Genomic DNA, 15,661 nt, shown 5'->3' with positions numbered 1-15,661 from the left:
ATTTTGACTGGAAAGCTGGTGGAACTAAAACACGATTACTCGAGCTGGAGAGCATGCCAAACTAAAAATCAGAAACTATTTCCATGTTTCTTGCAGATACTCCATCTGTCTTCAAAATGTATTGCATTTCTCGGAGACAATGCTAATGTAAACTTTGGAGGTATTAGTCAGAGGGATGGGAATAAACTGAAAAAGCCCCTGCAGTGCCCACTAATAGAAGTAGGATGCCCAGTCCATGTACTGCACAACTGAATTCAGCATGGGGCAGATCTGCTGCCAGTTGACGTTGAGACAATTGTACTGAAAGTGTTCAATTATTTTTACACCTTTCGCATGCAGGCTATGAAAGATTTCTGCGATTTCGTCGATGTTACAGTACGTACCAGCGGCTGTTGTACCAGAGCAAGACCAGATGGCTGAGTTTGTTTCCAGCAAGAGACTTTTGCAGATTTTTCCAGCTTTGAAGGCTTACACCAGTGTTGTTGAAGATTTTTTTCGAAAACAATTTTCTGGAACTGTACTTGTGGTTCATAAATTCTCTGATGTCAGTTTTCCAGTGCCAGATAGCGCTAATCGAAAAAGAAGAAACTTCTACTGTTGGATGTCTGCAACAGCTTGCAGTCAACAATGAAAACTCTCTGAGGAAGGCTGGAGGAGACTTTTATTCTACTAACCATTAGACAGCTTCTGACAAAATTGCATCAAGACAGTCGTGACGCGTGTTGCAACAAGTTCATGCAAGCAGTCCAGTCAGTATACCAGGCATGCATTTCTTATTTGGAAAAATGGAAGGCACCTTTTGCTGAATTCCAGTGCATTCAATGGATGTTTCTTGAGAGGATGAAAGATATTTCGTTTGATGCTTTACTGCCATGTGTACAGTACCTGAAAGAGAAAGGAATTAATGTAGATGATGCTTCATTGTTTGATCAGTACCGAGACGTTAAGTCTTTTGCGGAACAGCAGAGTGTTTCAAGCACCCCCTGTCCCAACAATGGAGCTCATACTTCAAAGATACTGTTGCTTGTTTATCCGAATTGCTTACAGTTTGCTCTTTCTTCCTCACTATACCAGGGCACAACACCAACGTCGATCAAGCATTCTCGCTCGTAATCTCTCAGTGGACAAAGGAGAGAATCAAGCTCTCAATACAGTCCATCCAGGGAATAATTCTGACAAAGTACAACTTCAAGAACACAACGTGTCCAGAATTCTATATCTACATTGCTGGAAACAACAACCTCTTGCAGAAAGATGGATCATCTGAGAAGTATGACATGACATAGGCGTAAAAGACATTGCTTAGTTTATTATCTAATGATAATATTCAAGTTTCAGTTTTTTAGGTTGCTCACTAAATTGTAACCACTATATGTGACATGGTAACTGTGGAGTTGTTAAATACATTTGGCAATTTTTGTCCTCCTTTATAGCCGAGCCCATCTGGTCACCCTAATTCAGTCAGGTTAAGGTGGGTGAAGGAAGACGGCTTTTTCAGCCCGGTATTGTCAGGCAAACATAACTATTACTAAATAGTAATTTAGAATAGAAAAATAGTAATAGAACCCATACAAAATAATATGCACAGTTATTAATATAGAACTCTGGAAGTGCTCAGGAGTTCCACCTTTTTCATAAAAACAACTCAGGATGCACCCAAATTTTCTGCGAGCAGAACACTGGCCGCTGGCACCTAAGCTGATCTAAGGGGCATTTATCAGCAGCAGCAACACACACGCTCACTTCCTTTAACCTGTGGCCTAACTTCCACCATTCTCCTGCACAATTTCGGTCTCACTGATGCTACCCACGAACAGAATCAGGACGCAATCTAAGCACATGATGGGAAGCTCTCTCAGTCTGGTTCATACCACACGCACGCATACTAGCGGACATGTCCGCGCTAACGTTTTTGACGCGTATAACGTCATTGTGTGCCTCAGCACTCCAAAATTTGTACACACAGCTCTGGACACACTGCGCATGATTGATTCGCCAGCGTTTACTTGAAATACTAAGGTAGATGCTGTTGACAAGCGTTGGGGCAGTTTGCAAACCCTACAGGCTATAACAAGGTAATACAAACATTAATTTGAATTTACAGGAAATAAAATTTCATGTAAATTGGAGTGTATCTATCTCCGAAAAAAATGAGAAACTCGCAAAACCGCATGTTTGTTTCTTGAATCACCTATTTTTTTCCCTCCATGTCCCTTCCGGTCTCCGTATAAATGTTTATTTGCACTGAGAACAGAATTTATTATTAGAATATATGAAAATTAACAGTCCACAATAAAAACTAACAAGAATTTCTTCTGTTCTCCAGAAAATTACTGTTATCTTGTTCGCTGGCTAGACGAATACCTCTCCTCAGGGACACTGCAGCCATTCCAAATGTTAATTAAATTTGATCATCAGCTCAATAAATGAATGAATTTAATGATTAAAATAAACCAATAGGACATTGTTTGGCCAAACATGCTAGTGGTAGATTAAAAAAAATGGATGCATTAGATGGTTACTGCAAATACTGGGGTTATTTTCAGAATTATTTTGAAACAGCTAATCTGACACACGTCAACAAGTGAAAGATCATTATCTGCCTAAAACTTCTGCAAAGAACTGTTACACTTGGGACAGACAGAAGGTAAAAAAGCCCAACATACTGTAAATTCACTTGCTGCTACTGGAAAATTTTTAAGTATCAGGAACTGGTCTTTCACACATGTGCCCTTGGATTTGTTAAATTAGACTTGACAAAAATTTTAAAAATTGCAAGGTATGAGATGTAAGAGAGATTTGATGCAACTGTACCATCAGCACATATTGCTTGGCCTACAATGCCCTCTATCTTCAGTCATACCAAAGAAAGTATAAGCTGGTATTCCAAATTGTTCTAATTAGAGCTCTGTAACTGGGGTATAGCATAAACAATATATACCTCCATCATGCTATGCACACTAATATGATAAAACAGTAAGTTCAACAGGTACAAGAAGCTCTTTCCCTTTGTTGAGCGATATACAGTGTCAAACTGCAGAGCGCTTACTGAACAAAGCCCAGACTGATGGACGATGTCCCAGGTCTGGTTGTCCTGTCTTACCTGCCACTGCAAGGTACAAAGAGACATAGCAAAGCAAACTTCCCTTAGGGGCAACCTGAGCACCTGTGTCTGACAACATAGCTACGCAGAGTCAGATGGACTTATCAAAATAAACGGCTGAATAGAGCTATAGTCAAACGAGGGTTTGCATTCTGAAATGCCACAAGATAAGCTAAATACCAGGAAACTCCCTTGTTTGCTGCAGAAGGCAGATTTACCAGTCACTGTACCTGTGATGACTACACAACTAGAATGTTTGATTCTCGGAAAGAAGGACCTGTACTTACAGACTTCATCTGAAGGAACTTGGAAAGGTAAATGTAGCCGAAATGCATGAAAAATTGCAGCATGAGGAGTGTTTAATATTTTGTTTGATAGAAGCAAACACTGATTTTTCACCGCCAAGCCCCTGTTGTACATGAGCTGTGCATTCTTTAGTTTTGTCACCGGTTGGAGGAATACACTTCCAGCTGTGAGCCCATTTATACCAGGTGAGGTTCATCATAAAGGTCTTCAGTAGTCTTCTTGTGGCCTGCAGGAGATGACAACCAGCACCAGCACTGAGCTGATAGGGCCTAAAGGTCCCCACAGCAGATTCAGTGGAGTGCAGTGCACTAAAGACACACTCTAATTTCAACAATCACAACTTTAACCCCTACCTAGCCCTAACCTTAACCATAAGTAACTAATCAAAATACAAGACTTTCTTTAATTTTTAATTAACCATTTTTAATTCTTTGATTGCAGTCACAAATTTGTATAAAATCGAGTTTCACCTTGTGGGGACTGAAAAAATGGTCCCACATCAACATTTTTATCATATTCTGTGGACATTTGGTTCACACAGGATATCCCTATCAGAGCAACCTGTGCTCTCATAACACCTGAGCAGAGCCGCAGACTGATTGACTCCATGCCACGCTGCATTGCTGTAGTAATTCAGGCAAAAGGAGCCCCAACTAAGTATTGAGTGCTGTTCATGCTCATACTTTTCATGTTCATACTTTTCATTTGGCCAAGACTTCTAAAAAATCCTTTCTTTGTATTGGTCTTAAGTAATATTCAAATTTTCTGAGATTGGGGTTTTCATTAGTTGTCAGTTATAATCATCATAATTAAAAAAAATAAACACTTGAAATATATCAGTCTGTGTGGAATGAATGTATACTTATACAAGTTTCACTTCTTGAATGGAATTAGTGAAATCAATCTTTTTGAAGATATTCTAATTATATGACCAGCATCTGTATACACACACTTTGTGGGGGCCATCCATTCATGTTTATGTGCATAACCCTTAATATTGACAACCTTTACCCTGACTTACACCTAAACCTAACCATATGTAACCAAACAAAATACCAGGCATTTTTAGCAATTTGTTGCATTCACAGATTTCTATAAAACTGAGGTTATCCTTGTGAGGACAGGAAAAGAAATGGACAAATAACAGGTTTTCATCGTATTATGGGGACACTTGGTCCCCACAATGTAGTATAGGCAATACATGACCACGGCCACACACACACACACACACACACACACAAAATGGAACTTGGGCCTGCTAACACGATTACGGTGCTTCAGGAAGGGTGATGTGATAACCTATTTCATTGAAACTTGACTGAGTATTTGGGGGAAAAACCCAATCCACATACCACATGGGGCAGAGGGAGTGACTTTATCACTCCACCTTGGGTTTCGCCAGCACTACTAATCTGGAAAACGGCCCAAGAAACTTCCCCAGTGTTTTCTGAGTAAAACACCTCACCACTTAAACTGGGCCAGGAATACCCCCAGGCAAAAGCTGTTCAAAAGATTTATATGAACAAAGATGCTTGTGACAGGATGTGCAGAAGGGCAAAGCATGTCAGGAGAGAAGTGCATAATTTGTTTCTCTGAAAGGTCTTTCAACTGCATGTCTTGGAAACCCCATGCAAATGATTTCAGCAAGTGTTTAGAGACAAAAATGTAAATGAAAAATGCTGAGTAACACCCTTGTGAGCATGCATAATACCGCATAGTTTCATTGACGCTTAACTTCCCGACAGCCAGCACAAGTGTACTGTGCACACTGTTGCTCATTTCAGAACTGCAAATCCAAAAATACAAAAGAATCAGGCAACATTTCACAAGCAAATCCAATAGAAGACATCTCTTATTAATATACATAATACTTTATGCATAATTGGCACGGTGGCAGTGGTTAGCACTGTTGCCTCATACCTCTGGGACCTGGGGTCTAGTGTCTACCAGTGTTCTATGTATGTGGAGTTTGCATGTTCTCCCCGTGTCACGGTGGCGTTTCTTCCAGGTATGGCAGTTTCCCCCCACACTGCAAAACCATGCTGAGGCCAACAGGAGTTAGCAAATTGCCCATAAGTGTGCATGTGTGAGTGAACGGTGGGTGAGTGTGCCCTACAATGGGTTGGTGCCCCATCCTGGGTTGTTCCCTGCCTGGGATTGTTTATCTACAGCACCCCTCCTGTAACCAGAGGGGGCCACCAACTAAAATAACTAGTATGGAAATAAAGTGTCACCTTTGGAAGACTGCAGTTAAGCAAACCATGCTTACTGGGATTTTGCCATCACTCAACAGTATAGTCAGCTATTTAGCAGATGTTCTGCATAACAGAGTAAACTAACATGCTCTGCCCCAAAATGCACATACTACACAAGACTTTCCATGCCTCTCTTGAAAGTCTATATCAAACAGTACAGTTCAATAGGGTTTGCAACTGAAGGGCTATACCAGAAAGCACAGAGACCAAGTAGTGGGGGTCAATCCTTTATTGATTAATCTCATTTTTGGACAACATTATAGAGTCCCTTCCCATAGTAGCATGAACAAAGGCAAGAACTTCATAAAAACAGGAACATTCAATTACACTGCCACAGTGTAATAGAACAAGCTTTTCAATCACCATTTTCGGAGGAATGCTAGTTTAGCATGATCAGTCATACTCAGCACAAAAGGCAAAGTCAACACTGCATCCCCCCTTCCCATATAGCGCCAAACTCAAACATCACAAAATCAGACTGTAACTACATTCACCCACAGAGATTTAACTGGCACAAAGAAAAGGCACTTTCCTTGTCAAAAGGGAATAAACCTGCCATTTTGAAATGATGGCACACTTAGGAATGACCATGTGCTACTTAAGTTGAAGAGAAGATAAGCAGACAGGTGCATGCAGGCAGCCTCAGGCTGGCAGTATCCAAGAGGCCCTCTATGGACACCTGGTCACCCAAGAGCAGCAGCATTCAATATGATTTGCCTTACAATCTCAACTAGGTTTCACAATCAAACTCTCACTTTGGTACTCGCACCATTTGGCAGTTATTTTAGGTTTTGCAAAAGAAAAAAAAAAAAAAAAAAAAAAAAAAAAAAAAACCTTTAGTAGAATACCACTTTTATGACTGGGCAGTCCTGTTACGAATATATAATTCAGTCATTCATATTTCGCCAGCCTCACTCCAGCCTTGTGGTCACTGGGCCAATCACAACATTCAAAACACATTTATGTCCCATTTGACAGAGACACACACTGTAATAAAAGAGACGGGGCCACACTGTGGTGGATTCCCTTCACTCGGTGCAGGCCCTCAATGGAACACCATGACCACAAAGCTCTCGAGTGTGAATCAGTAGCCAATCACATGAGCTCACTTACATTCCAGACAAGTAAACAAAAACGTTTGAAGACCACAAGCCTGCTGGGCTGAAACACAAGCATGCCATTCACCCCCTGGCCTCCCTATTAAATAACAACCACATCAGTGCAGATGCTTATCAAACATCCTGAGATCAACTTCAATGCTAAAAGAAAAAAGCTATCAAAGTGACGAAACTGCACCCATCACCACAGCTTCTCATATCAAGGCTGGCAAGGCTGGTGTAAAAGAGCAGGCAGGATGCCGTTATCCCAACAAAGTTCACCAAATGAAGTACATCAAGCCGGAAACATCTTACACAAGCTGCCAATTTCCACTCTTTTTTTAAATTTTTATAAAAAAGGACGGGGGTGTAGCCTGGGAAGGGGCACAAACCATTTTATCCATCTTACTCCTAAATCCAGTCACCATCTAAACAATGAAATGCCCTCTTAACACCACTTTCCCCAAATGTTCATCTTATGCTTCTTTTTAAATTTCTCTACCAATCTCTTTTTTTGTAACCAGTTATCAATAAATATATATTTTTCCCCTCAATACAAAACAGACAGGGATATACTGGAGGGGAAAATCATAAATTCTCAAAGCTGGACAGATACACATACTAGGATTAAGGGGAAAAGTGCATAACATCCAAAACAATAATTAAAAAAGCACCCCGAGTACAATAGCTGTCATGTCCCTAGATAAGGACTGAGAAATTGAAGGATACTGGGAGAGAAAACCTAAAAGCTGTTACATTTAAATCTTAGTGGAGGCATCCATACAAATGTTCCCTTAGCTGCATGGCAGCCAGGTAGGAACAGATGGACCGCAAGAGGCCACATAGTAGTTGCTGAAGTTGAGGTCCCTGACATAGGGGGCAGGCTGGTAGTAGCAGGTGACACTGGAGGCATCTGGGATGGCATTCTGCTCAGCCAGTACCCTGATAGCCGTGAGGGAGATGAGGTCAAGTGTCTGCCGCCTCTCATGTCCCATCAGGCAAACTGTACTTTCATTGACCACACGCCGTAGAGTCATCAGGTAGTCATATTTATGGCGCTCCTCACCAACAAAATGGCTCTGAAGATATGCCTCCAGTTTTCGCTGCTGCTCAGTCACATCAGGAAAGTCAATGAAGAAACGTGAGCACATGTATCGCTCTAGTGCCCGGAACTCCTCCTCATCTGTGGGCTGGAAGTTTCTCACCAGCAGGTGGCAGTATTTCAGAAGGCCACCCCCACGAATCTCCTCAGGCCGTTTAGTAGCTATCAGTTTCTTCCTGAGGTGGTCCAGGGCAGTGGCAAAGTCACCATACATGCTCTCTCCTACCACAGTGGGGTGGAAGTTCCATGACATCGGCTTTTTGGAGAGGCTGTAGTAGGAGAGCAGCGAGTTCAAGATGATCTGGAAGGAGTCCACACTGAATTCAAACTGCCGACGGATCGAATCTACAAATTTGAGTTCCACATTGCGGCCATGGTTGTTGGACAGAGAGATGAGACTCCAGCGATCCAGGTCAGTGTAGACTTTCACCAGCTTCTGTACATAGGCCTCCTTCAGTGTCATGGGTGTGATTTTCTCTTTGTTCACACCTTCTGGCAGGAAGTCCAAGAGTACGCCCAGTACCACATCCCTAACAAGCTGGAACTCCGACTCCTTTGGGAGGTCCACCCTGAAGATGACATCCAAGTCCTTGTAGCTCAGGCTGTTGTCCTCTACCAGGACGTGGCTGGCCGCTGAGCCGTTCAGCCGGATGTCCTTGACCTGGATCCCCCTCTGCTCCAGGCAGCTATGCACCTTCTGTATTATGTCCTTAAGGCGAACCTCCAATGTTGGGAAGTTCCCTCGGCCATGCACAGGCACTGGTTTGCTTAGCACTTCATTCAGCCGACTCACCTGATCCCAGGTCAGCACACTGCAGCAATCATGGTCGTCACTGCTCATGGATTCTGCCATTATTTTGGCCCTCGAAACTGGGGCTGGATGGGGGGGGGGGGGGGTCAGCACATTAGGAAAAACTAATTAGTTGTACATACAGAACAGACGCGTTCATAAAACCCATGGTACACAATCCCCAAAAACACATCTTGTACACCACTAACCAGAATATAATAATTAATATAGAAGCAACAGTGCTGTATTAACAGTACACGATACTGCATTACATTCAATAAGGACACAATAATGAACTGCTCCTCCAGTATGTCATGCATGTATTCATCAACCTGCAGTAGGAAAACGAGTAAAATATTACAAATTAAGATTAACTGGGAAACAAAGAATCTTTAGAATTCATTCCATGTCTAGAAAACACAACCATTTTTTAAGTGTAAATAAACAAAAATGAATAAACATCGCCACAAAAATATTCAATAACGACAGAAATATCGCTTTCCCCAGCCTCGTAAACAGCGTCCTCTAACAAGCTATCTTCACAAAGTTTTGTTTTCATATACGTGCGTCACCGGCACCTAGAACTCAATCCAAGACCTTATCATCAAAGTTTATACTCCATGCTAAATGCGTTCGCATATAAGCATAAGGAGCCATCACTCCACATGGAAGAAGCCATACACATTTTGTTCATATTTCGGATAATATTCTTGATATTACCAATCGATATTCACTCCCGAAATCATTGATAATAAATGTTACCGCCGAGCTAAAACACAGACACAAAATAAAATATAAACGTATAATCCAGTAAAGAGTTTCCTGCCCTCCCTCAAATATATATATATATATATATACATACATACATACATACATACATACATACATACATACATACATACATACATACATACATACACACCAAGGTGGTAAAAAGACTCACAAACCGCTTAACTTACTGGGGCAAAGACAATAACACAGCTGTATCAGAGACCATCCATGCGCATGCTCTTATACACCGTCGATCCTGCTCCTTCCCCGGCAGCGAACTACTTCACGTCCGGTGGGAATTAGAGCACTAAACTGCTATAACTGTCTTTATATCAAAGGGCATTACTGGCCAGTCATAAGCAAATGCGAATTTTCGGACTGGTTAAACACCAAACATGCAGAGCGGTATTTAATATTCAACAATGAAATCCTTCCTATTCCTTAGTATTAGTGCGCGTATTACACCTCTGATTGGTCAACATGTTTTCTTGTTGCTTGGCAACCAGAAGCTTGTAAGTTTTAAATGTTTTTGTTCATTTTTACTAAACTCAATATGTAAGATCAAATATTTCCATTCAAAAACGTAATAGTTTTTTGTGAATCTTACTAATGTGTACTTTAGAAGCTGTAGTATTATACAGTCACTTGAATAGCATGAGCCAGCTTACTAATTATGTCTTATAGTAACCTTCTGTTACTAATCATTTTAAAATAAAAGAAAACCTTATATGTCCACCATATACATCAGAAGAAGGTTGAACTGTGTTGTTTTTGGATATCCACCTTCCTCATTCCTCTGTAGTGTTGCTTAATAATGGTACATATAGTGATGAGGCTACCCATGTTTATTTAACTTACTAACCAGTGCAAATGAGTAATTATAGTCTTGTGTAATGGAAAAAGCTGATGCATCTGCTGTCCTTCAGTTAAACGCTGCCTACCTTGTCCGCTTCACAAAGGTTAAAACATTACGTGGGCAGGTGAGTCACGGTAAGCTCTTCTTCTGTTTCCAAGTTACCCTGGGCTTTTTACTTAAAAAACACTACATTATATATTTTTATTCCCAATCCCGCAGTGACATTTACAAATACATTCAACCATTAATTCACATTTTTTCATAAACATGCGTGTTGAGTCACCCTTCCAGTTTAAGTTATTTACAAGTTAGCCATCAACAATTAAATGGGAATATTTTGGTTCTTATAATATATAGATATTCTTTTTCTCTAACTCTCACATCATTCCTCCATCTTCTAATCATTTGTAGAATAGGGCTATGGTGGGTTTGGAGAATGTTTAAGGAAGTTTACGGACATGATGGACTGTGGTTCTTTGTTGCCTAATTTTTTAATTTTAGTGATGCAGCATTTTTACTCCATATTTACTCTCGTCTGCTGAGTTAGAATGCCACAGAAGGTAAAATTCTACGTGTGACTCAAGCTCTCATTGACAAGAAAAAAATTTGATGAGTGTGTTGCTCTGCTGACACAGTTATCCAAACTGCTTAGAATTTTGCCCATTTGGACAACTGCATATTTTAAAAAGTGCTATAGCAGGGTCCCTTCTGTGATTTAAATGGTTAGATTTCAGTCTGTGTTGCCTGCTGCTTTTGGTAATAATAGTAACTGCACTCAGTCATTTCTGTGTTAAAGGGAAACAATAGCTTCTGTCTGGCTCTTCTCTGGAAGTGGTGGGGGTCTCAAACTCCGCACCCTGAGTTTCTGCATGTGCATTTGGCTCAGATTTCACTCACCTTTCTAAATAGAGACCAGTGGTATGTGTGATTTCTAGCTGAAGTGGGGGCTTCCTGTGTGAGGTAAAGGAAGATATGAGCGGTTCCATTTCCAGCCTGCAGTCATTTTCAGCTGGGCATTTCAAGAACAGCACTTTGGTTTCATTTCCAGGCATCACTTATGCTTCTTTCACAAAAAGGGTTCTTTAGCTGCAGGATGTCTCAGGGGGTTTCCCCAGGAGGATCGGGTAAAAGGGTTATGTGGGGGAGGGGTAGGGCAGTTAAGGATACAACTTATAGAAAGCAATAGCTGTGTGTGTGTGTGTGTGTGTGGATTATGTTTATATTGCGGAGACCAAAAGTTCTGCACAGTGTAACGGAGACCTGCTAGATATTTTTCAGGTCCCCACAAAGATCTGTGAATGCAGTCAAAAAATTATAAACGCCAAAACTCTCATATTTTGTTTGTTTACTTATGGTTAAGGTTAGGGTAGGGGTTAAGGATGTCATGTTGGGATTTGGATTTTGCCCATAGAAATGAAAGGAGAGTCCCCACAAAGATATACTTACAAACCTCTGTGTGTGTGTGTGGGTGTGTGTGTGTGTGTGTGTGTGTGAGAGAGAGAGAGAGAGAGAGAGAGAGAGAGAGAGAGAAAAGAGGGAGAGAGAAAGAGAGAGATGTTGACAATGGCGTTAAACCTGTGATTCTGAGTAACATGTACAGGGTTAGGGTTGTGGGGGTTGATTGGATATAAATGAATCAGTCTGAGTATGTGGGGGCATGACTACAGAACGCCTGCTGAGGGATTTCCCAACCTGCTCTATTCAAAATAGACATTTTCCTTCCTCAGTTATAGACTGAAAGCTTCATTCAAGTCTAATGATAGATTAAATATGGATGCTCATCCCATCCAGAGTGTACTTCAACCTTGTGCCCAGTGCTTGTTGTGACTCTGAGTGGGATATGTGGCTAGAGGATGGATGGATGGATGGATGGAGGGATGGATACTTATTGCAAGGTAGCAGGTTTCCCATAACCCTTTCAAAAAACTTTGTTTTTTGTAAGAATGAAAAAATCTAAATCATTAGATCCACAGGTCCCTCACTGTGGCTGATTGATGCATGTAATAATGAGCCTAAAGCTTTCTCTCTCAGTACCAATCGGTTTAAGGAGAGCCAAAACACCTTTTTGTAATGAAATGCCCCAGAATTAGGACTGTGAGACTTACATAGGATTTTAATGTTGTAATGCTGCATATACTACAGGATAGCACTTAGTGAAAATGCACAAAATTCATGTTAAGCTGATGTAGGGGCCCTCTATCTTCAGATCACATTTATGTAAAGAATAACATTTGAAACAATTTATCCATGTCAGGCTAGCTGTCGATCAATTATTACAATTATCCATGCCATGTGCAAAAACGAAAAAATATGTGCTTCTGCAAGTGCAATGTCCATAAGAATCCCTGAAACTAAGGACGAAATGCTTTGCTTATGTATGTAAGACAATAACTCAAAGACTGTTTGATAGATCATTTTCAAACTTTGCACCAGCATTGTATGGGTGAAGAAGAACAAATTTTTATTGCCTGAAAATTTAAGCAGTTTTGCATGTTAATAGCAAAAATGGGCATTTTTGACAGTAGATCCTGTTAAAACAATAACTCAAAAATCATCTTTTTCAAACTTTGCAGAGGCATTTTGCCAAACTGGCACTGATTCAATTTTCAGTCAGATTGCAAAACCCCCTGGTGGCATCAAAGGGATGGGTGACAGCAGATGACATTTGACCCTGTGAATGTGATAACTCAAAAAGTATTTAATGGGTCATATTACTGCTTTACACAAACATTACATGGATGAAGTTCTACACTTGGCTTCATTTTCAGACAAATTGAGGCAAAAATTAAGCAACAGTAGCAGCAAAGAAAACAACAGTGTGTGGTACCTTCTGATTGGAAGCATGCTAATATAACGCCCATATTCAAAAAGGGGGATAGAAGTAATCCAGCAAACTACAGGCCAATCAGTTTAACTAGCATTACTGGAAAAATAATGGAAGTTATAATCCAAGTGAAAATGGTATATTACCTGGATCTAAATAACATTCTGAGGGATAGCCAACATGGATTTAGGATAGGTAGATCCTATTTAACGAATTTACTTTCTTTGTGGAAGCTGCAAGAGAAATTGTTCACAAAAAGGCCTACGACGTTATCTACTTAGATTTCCAGAAGGCCTTTGATGTTGTCTCCCACAAACTGCTCTTGCTTAAGCTCAAAGCAGCAGGGATTTTAGGAACTGTAGCAGCTTGGATCAAAAACTGGTTAACAGACAGGAAGCAGCAGGTAGTTATTAGAGGCACAATGTCACAGTGGGCCTGCGTTCATAGTGGGGTACGGCAAGGTTCAATTTTAGGAGAACTATTGTTCTTAATTTACATTAATGATATTGACACTGGGTGAGGAACCAGACGAAGTGCGGCTGAAAAGACCCCTTATGATGAAGAAAATTTTGGAACCACGGTTTCCCTTGCCCGGACGCGGGTCACCGGGGCCCCCCCCTGGAGCCAGGCCTGGGGATGGGGCTCGATGGCGAGCACCTGGTGGCCAGGCCTACACCCATGGGGCCTGGTCGGGCGCAGCCCGAACAAGGCACGTGGGTCCCCCCTCCAATGGGCTCACCACCCATGGGAGGGGCCATAGGGGTCGGGTGCGAGGTGATCTGGGCGGCGGCCAAAGGCGGGGACCTTGGCGATCCGATCCTCGGCTGCAGAAGCTAGCTCTAGGGACATGGAATGTCACCTCTCTGATGGGGAAAGAGCCTGAGCTGGTGCGCGAAGTTGTGAAGTTCCGGCTAGATATAGTCGGACTCACCTCGACACACGGCTTGGGCTCTGGAACCAGTCTCCTTGAGGGGGGTTGGACCCTTTTCCACTCTGGAGTTGCCCGGGGGGAGAGGCGCCGAGCGGGTGTGGGCATACTTATTGCCCCCAGGCTGGGTGCCCGTACATTGGGGTTTACCGCAGTGGACGAGAGGGTAGCCTCCCTCCGCCTTCGGGTGGGGGGACGGGTCCTGACTGTTGTTTGCGCTTATGCGCCAAACAGCAGTTCAGAATACCCACCCTTTTTGGAGTTCTTGGAAGGGGTGTTGGAGAGCGCTCCTCCTGGGGACTCCCTTGTTCTGCTGGGGGACTTCAATGCTCACGTGGGCAGCGACAGTGAGACCTGGAGGGGCATGATTGGGAGGAACGGCCCCCCCCGATCTGAACCCGAGCGGTGTTTTGTTATTGGACTTCTGTGCTCGTCACGGACTGTCCATAATGAACACCATGTTCAGGCATAAGGGTGTCCATATGTGCACTTGGCACCAGGACACCCTAGGCCGCAGTTCGATGATCGACTTTGTAGTCGTGTCGTCGGACTTGCAGCCGCATGTTTTGGACACTCGGGTGAAGAGAGGGGCGGAGCTATCAACCGATCACTACCTGGTGGTGGGTTGGCTCCGCTGGTGGGGGAGGAAGCCGGCCAGGCCTGGCAGGCCCAAGCGTATAGTGAGGGTCTGCTGGGAACGTCTGGCGGAATCCCCTGTCAGGGAGAGTTTCAACTCCTACCTCCAGCAGAACTTCTCCCATATCCCGGGGGAGGCGGGGGACATTGAGTCCGAATGGGCCATGTTCCGTGCCTCCATTGTGGAGGCGGCTGACCGGAGCTGCGGCCGTAAGGTGGTCGGTGCCTGTCGCGGCGGCAATCCCCGAACCCGCTGGTGGACACCGGTGGTAAGGGATGCCGTCAAGCTGAAGAAGGAGTCTTATCGGGCCTTTCTGGCCTGTGGGACTCCAGACGCAGCTGACGGCTACCGGCAGGCCAAGCGGGTTGCGGCTTTGGCGGTCGCTGAGGCAAAATCTCGGGTGTGGGAGAAGTTTGGTGAGGCCATGGAGAACGACATCCGGACGGCTTCGAGGAGATTCTGGTCCACCATCCGGCGGCTCCGGGTGGGAAAGCGGTGCAGCATCAACACTATTTATGGTGGGGATGGTGCGCTGCTGACCTCAGCTCGGGACATTTTGGGTCGGTGGGGGGAGTACTTCGAAGACCTCCTCAATCCCACCGACACGGCTTCCGATATGGAAGCAGAGTGTGGGGACTTGGGGGTGGACTCGCCTATCTCGGGGGTGGAGGTCGCTGAGGTGGTCAAAAAGCTCCTCGGTGGCCGGGCCCCGGGGGTGGACGAGATTCGCCCAGAGTTCCTCAAGGCTCTGGATGCTGCGGGGCTGTCCTGGTTGACACGCATCTGCAGCATCGCGTGGACATCGGGGGCAGTGCCTCTGGATTGGCAGACCAGGGTGGTGGTCCCCCTCTTTAAGAAGGGGGACTGGAGGGTGTGCTCCAACTACAGGGGGATCACACTCCTCAGCCTCCCTGGCAAGGTCTATTCGGGGGTCCTGGAAAGGAGGGTCCGCCGGATTGTCGAACCTCGGATTCAGGAGGAGCAGTGTGGTT

General features: G+C 43.4%; 1 protein-coding gene across 1 annotated transcript; it reads right to left on the bottom strand.

Moving 5' to 3' along the window:
- Positions 1 to 5,878: 5,878 nt before the first annotated feature.
- Positions 5,879 to 9,826, bottom strand: tent5c (terminal nucleotidyltransferase 5C). The gene is made up of 2 exons (XM_048979047.1): positions 9,613 to 9,826; positions 5,879 to 8,739 (listed from the first exon to the last, which is right to left on the bottom strand). Exon 2 carries the CDS (start codon positions 8,714 to 8,716, stop codon positions 7,556 to 7,558), a length of 1,161 nt encoding a protein of 386 aa, XP_048835004.1. The 5' UTR covers positions 8,717 to 8,739; positions 9,613 to 9,826; the 3' UTR covers positions 5,879 to 7,555.
- Between the last annotated feature and the right edge of the window lie 5,835 nt (positions 9,827 to 15,661).

Source organism: Brienomyrus brachyistius, chromosome 16 (genome assembly GCF_023856365.1).
Source record: "Brienomyrus brachyistius isolate T26 chromosome 16, BBRACH_0.4, whole genome shotgun sequence".
Classification (NCBI taxonomy): domain Eukaryota; kingdom Metazoa; phylum Chordata; class Actinopteri; order Osteoglossiformes; family Mormyridae; genus Brienomyrus; species Brienomyrus brachyistius.
The sequence above is the reverse complement of the archived record's forward strand: the minus strand, read 5'-3'. Positions and strand labels throughout refer to the sequence as shown.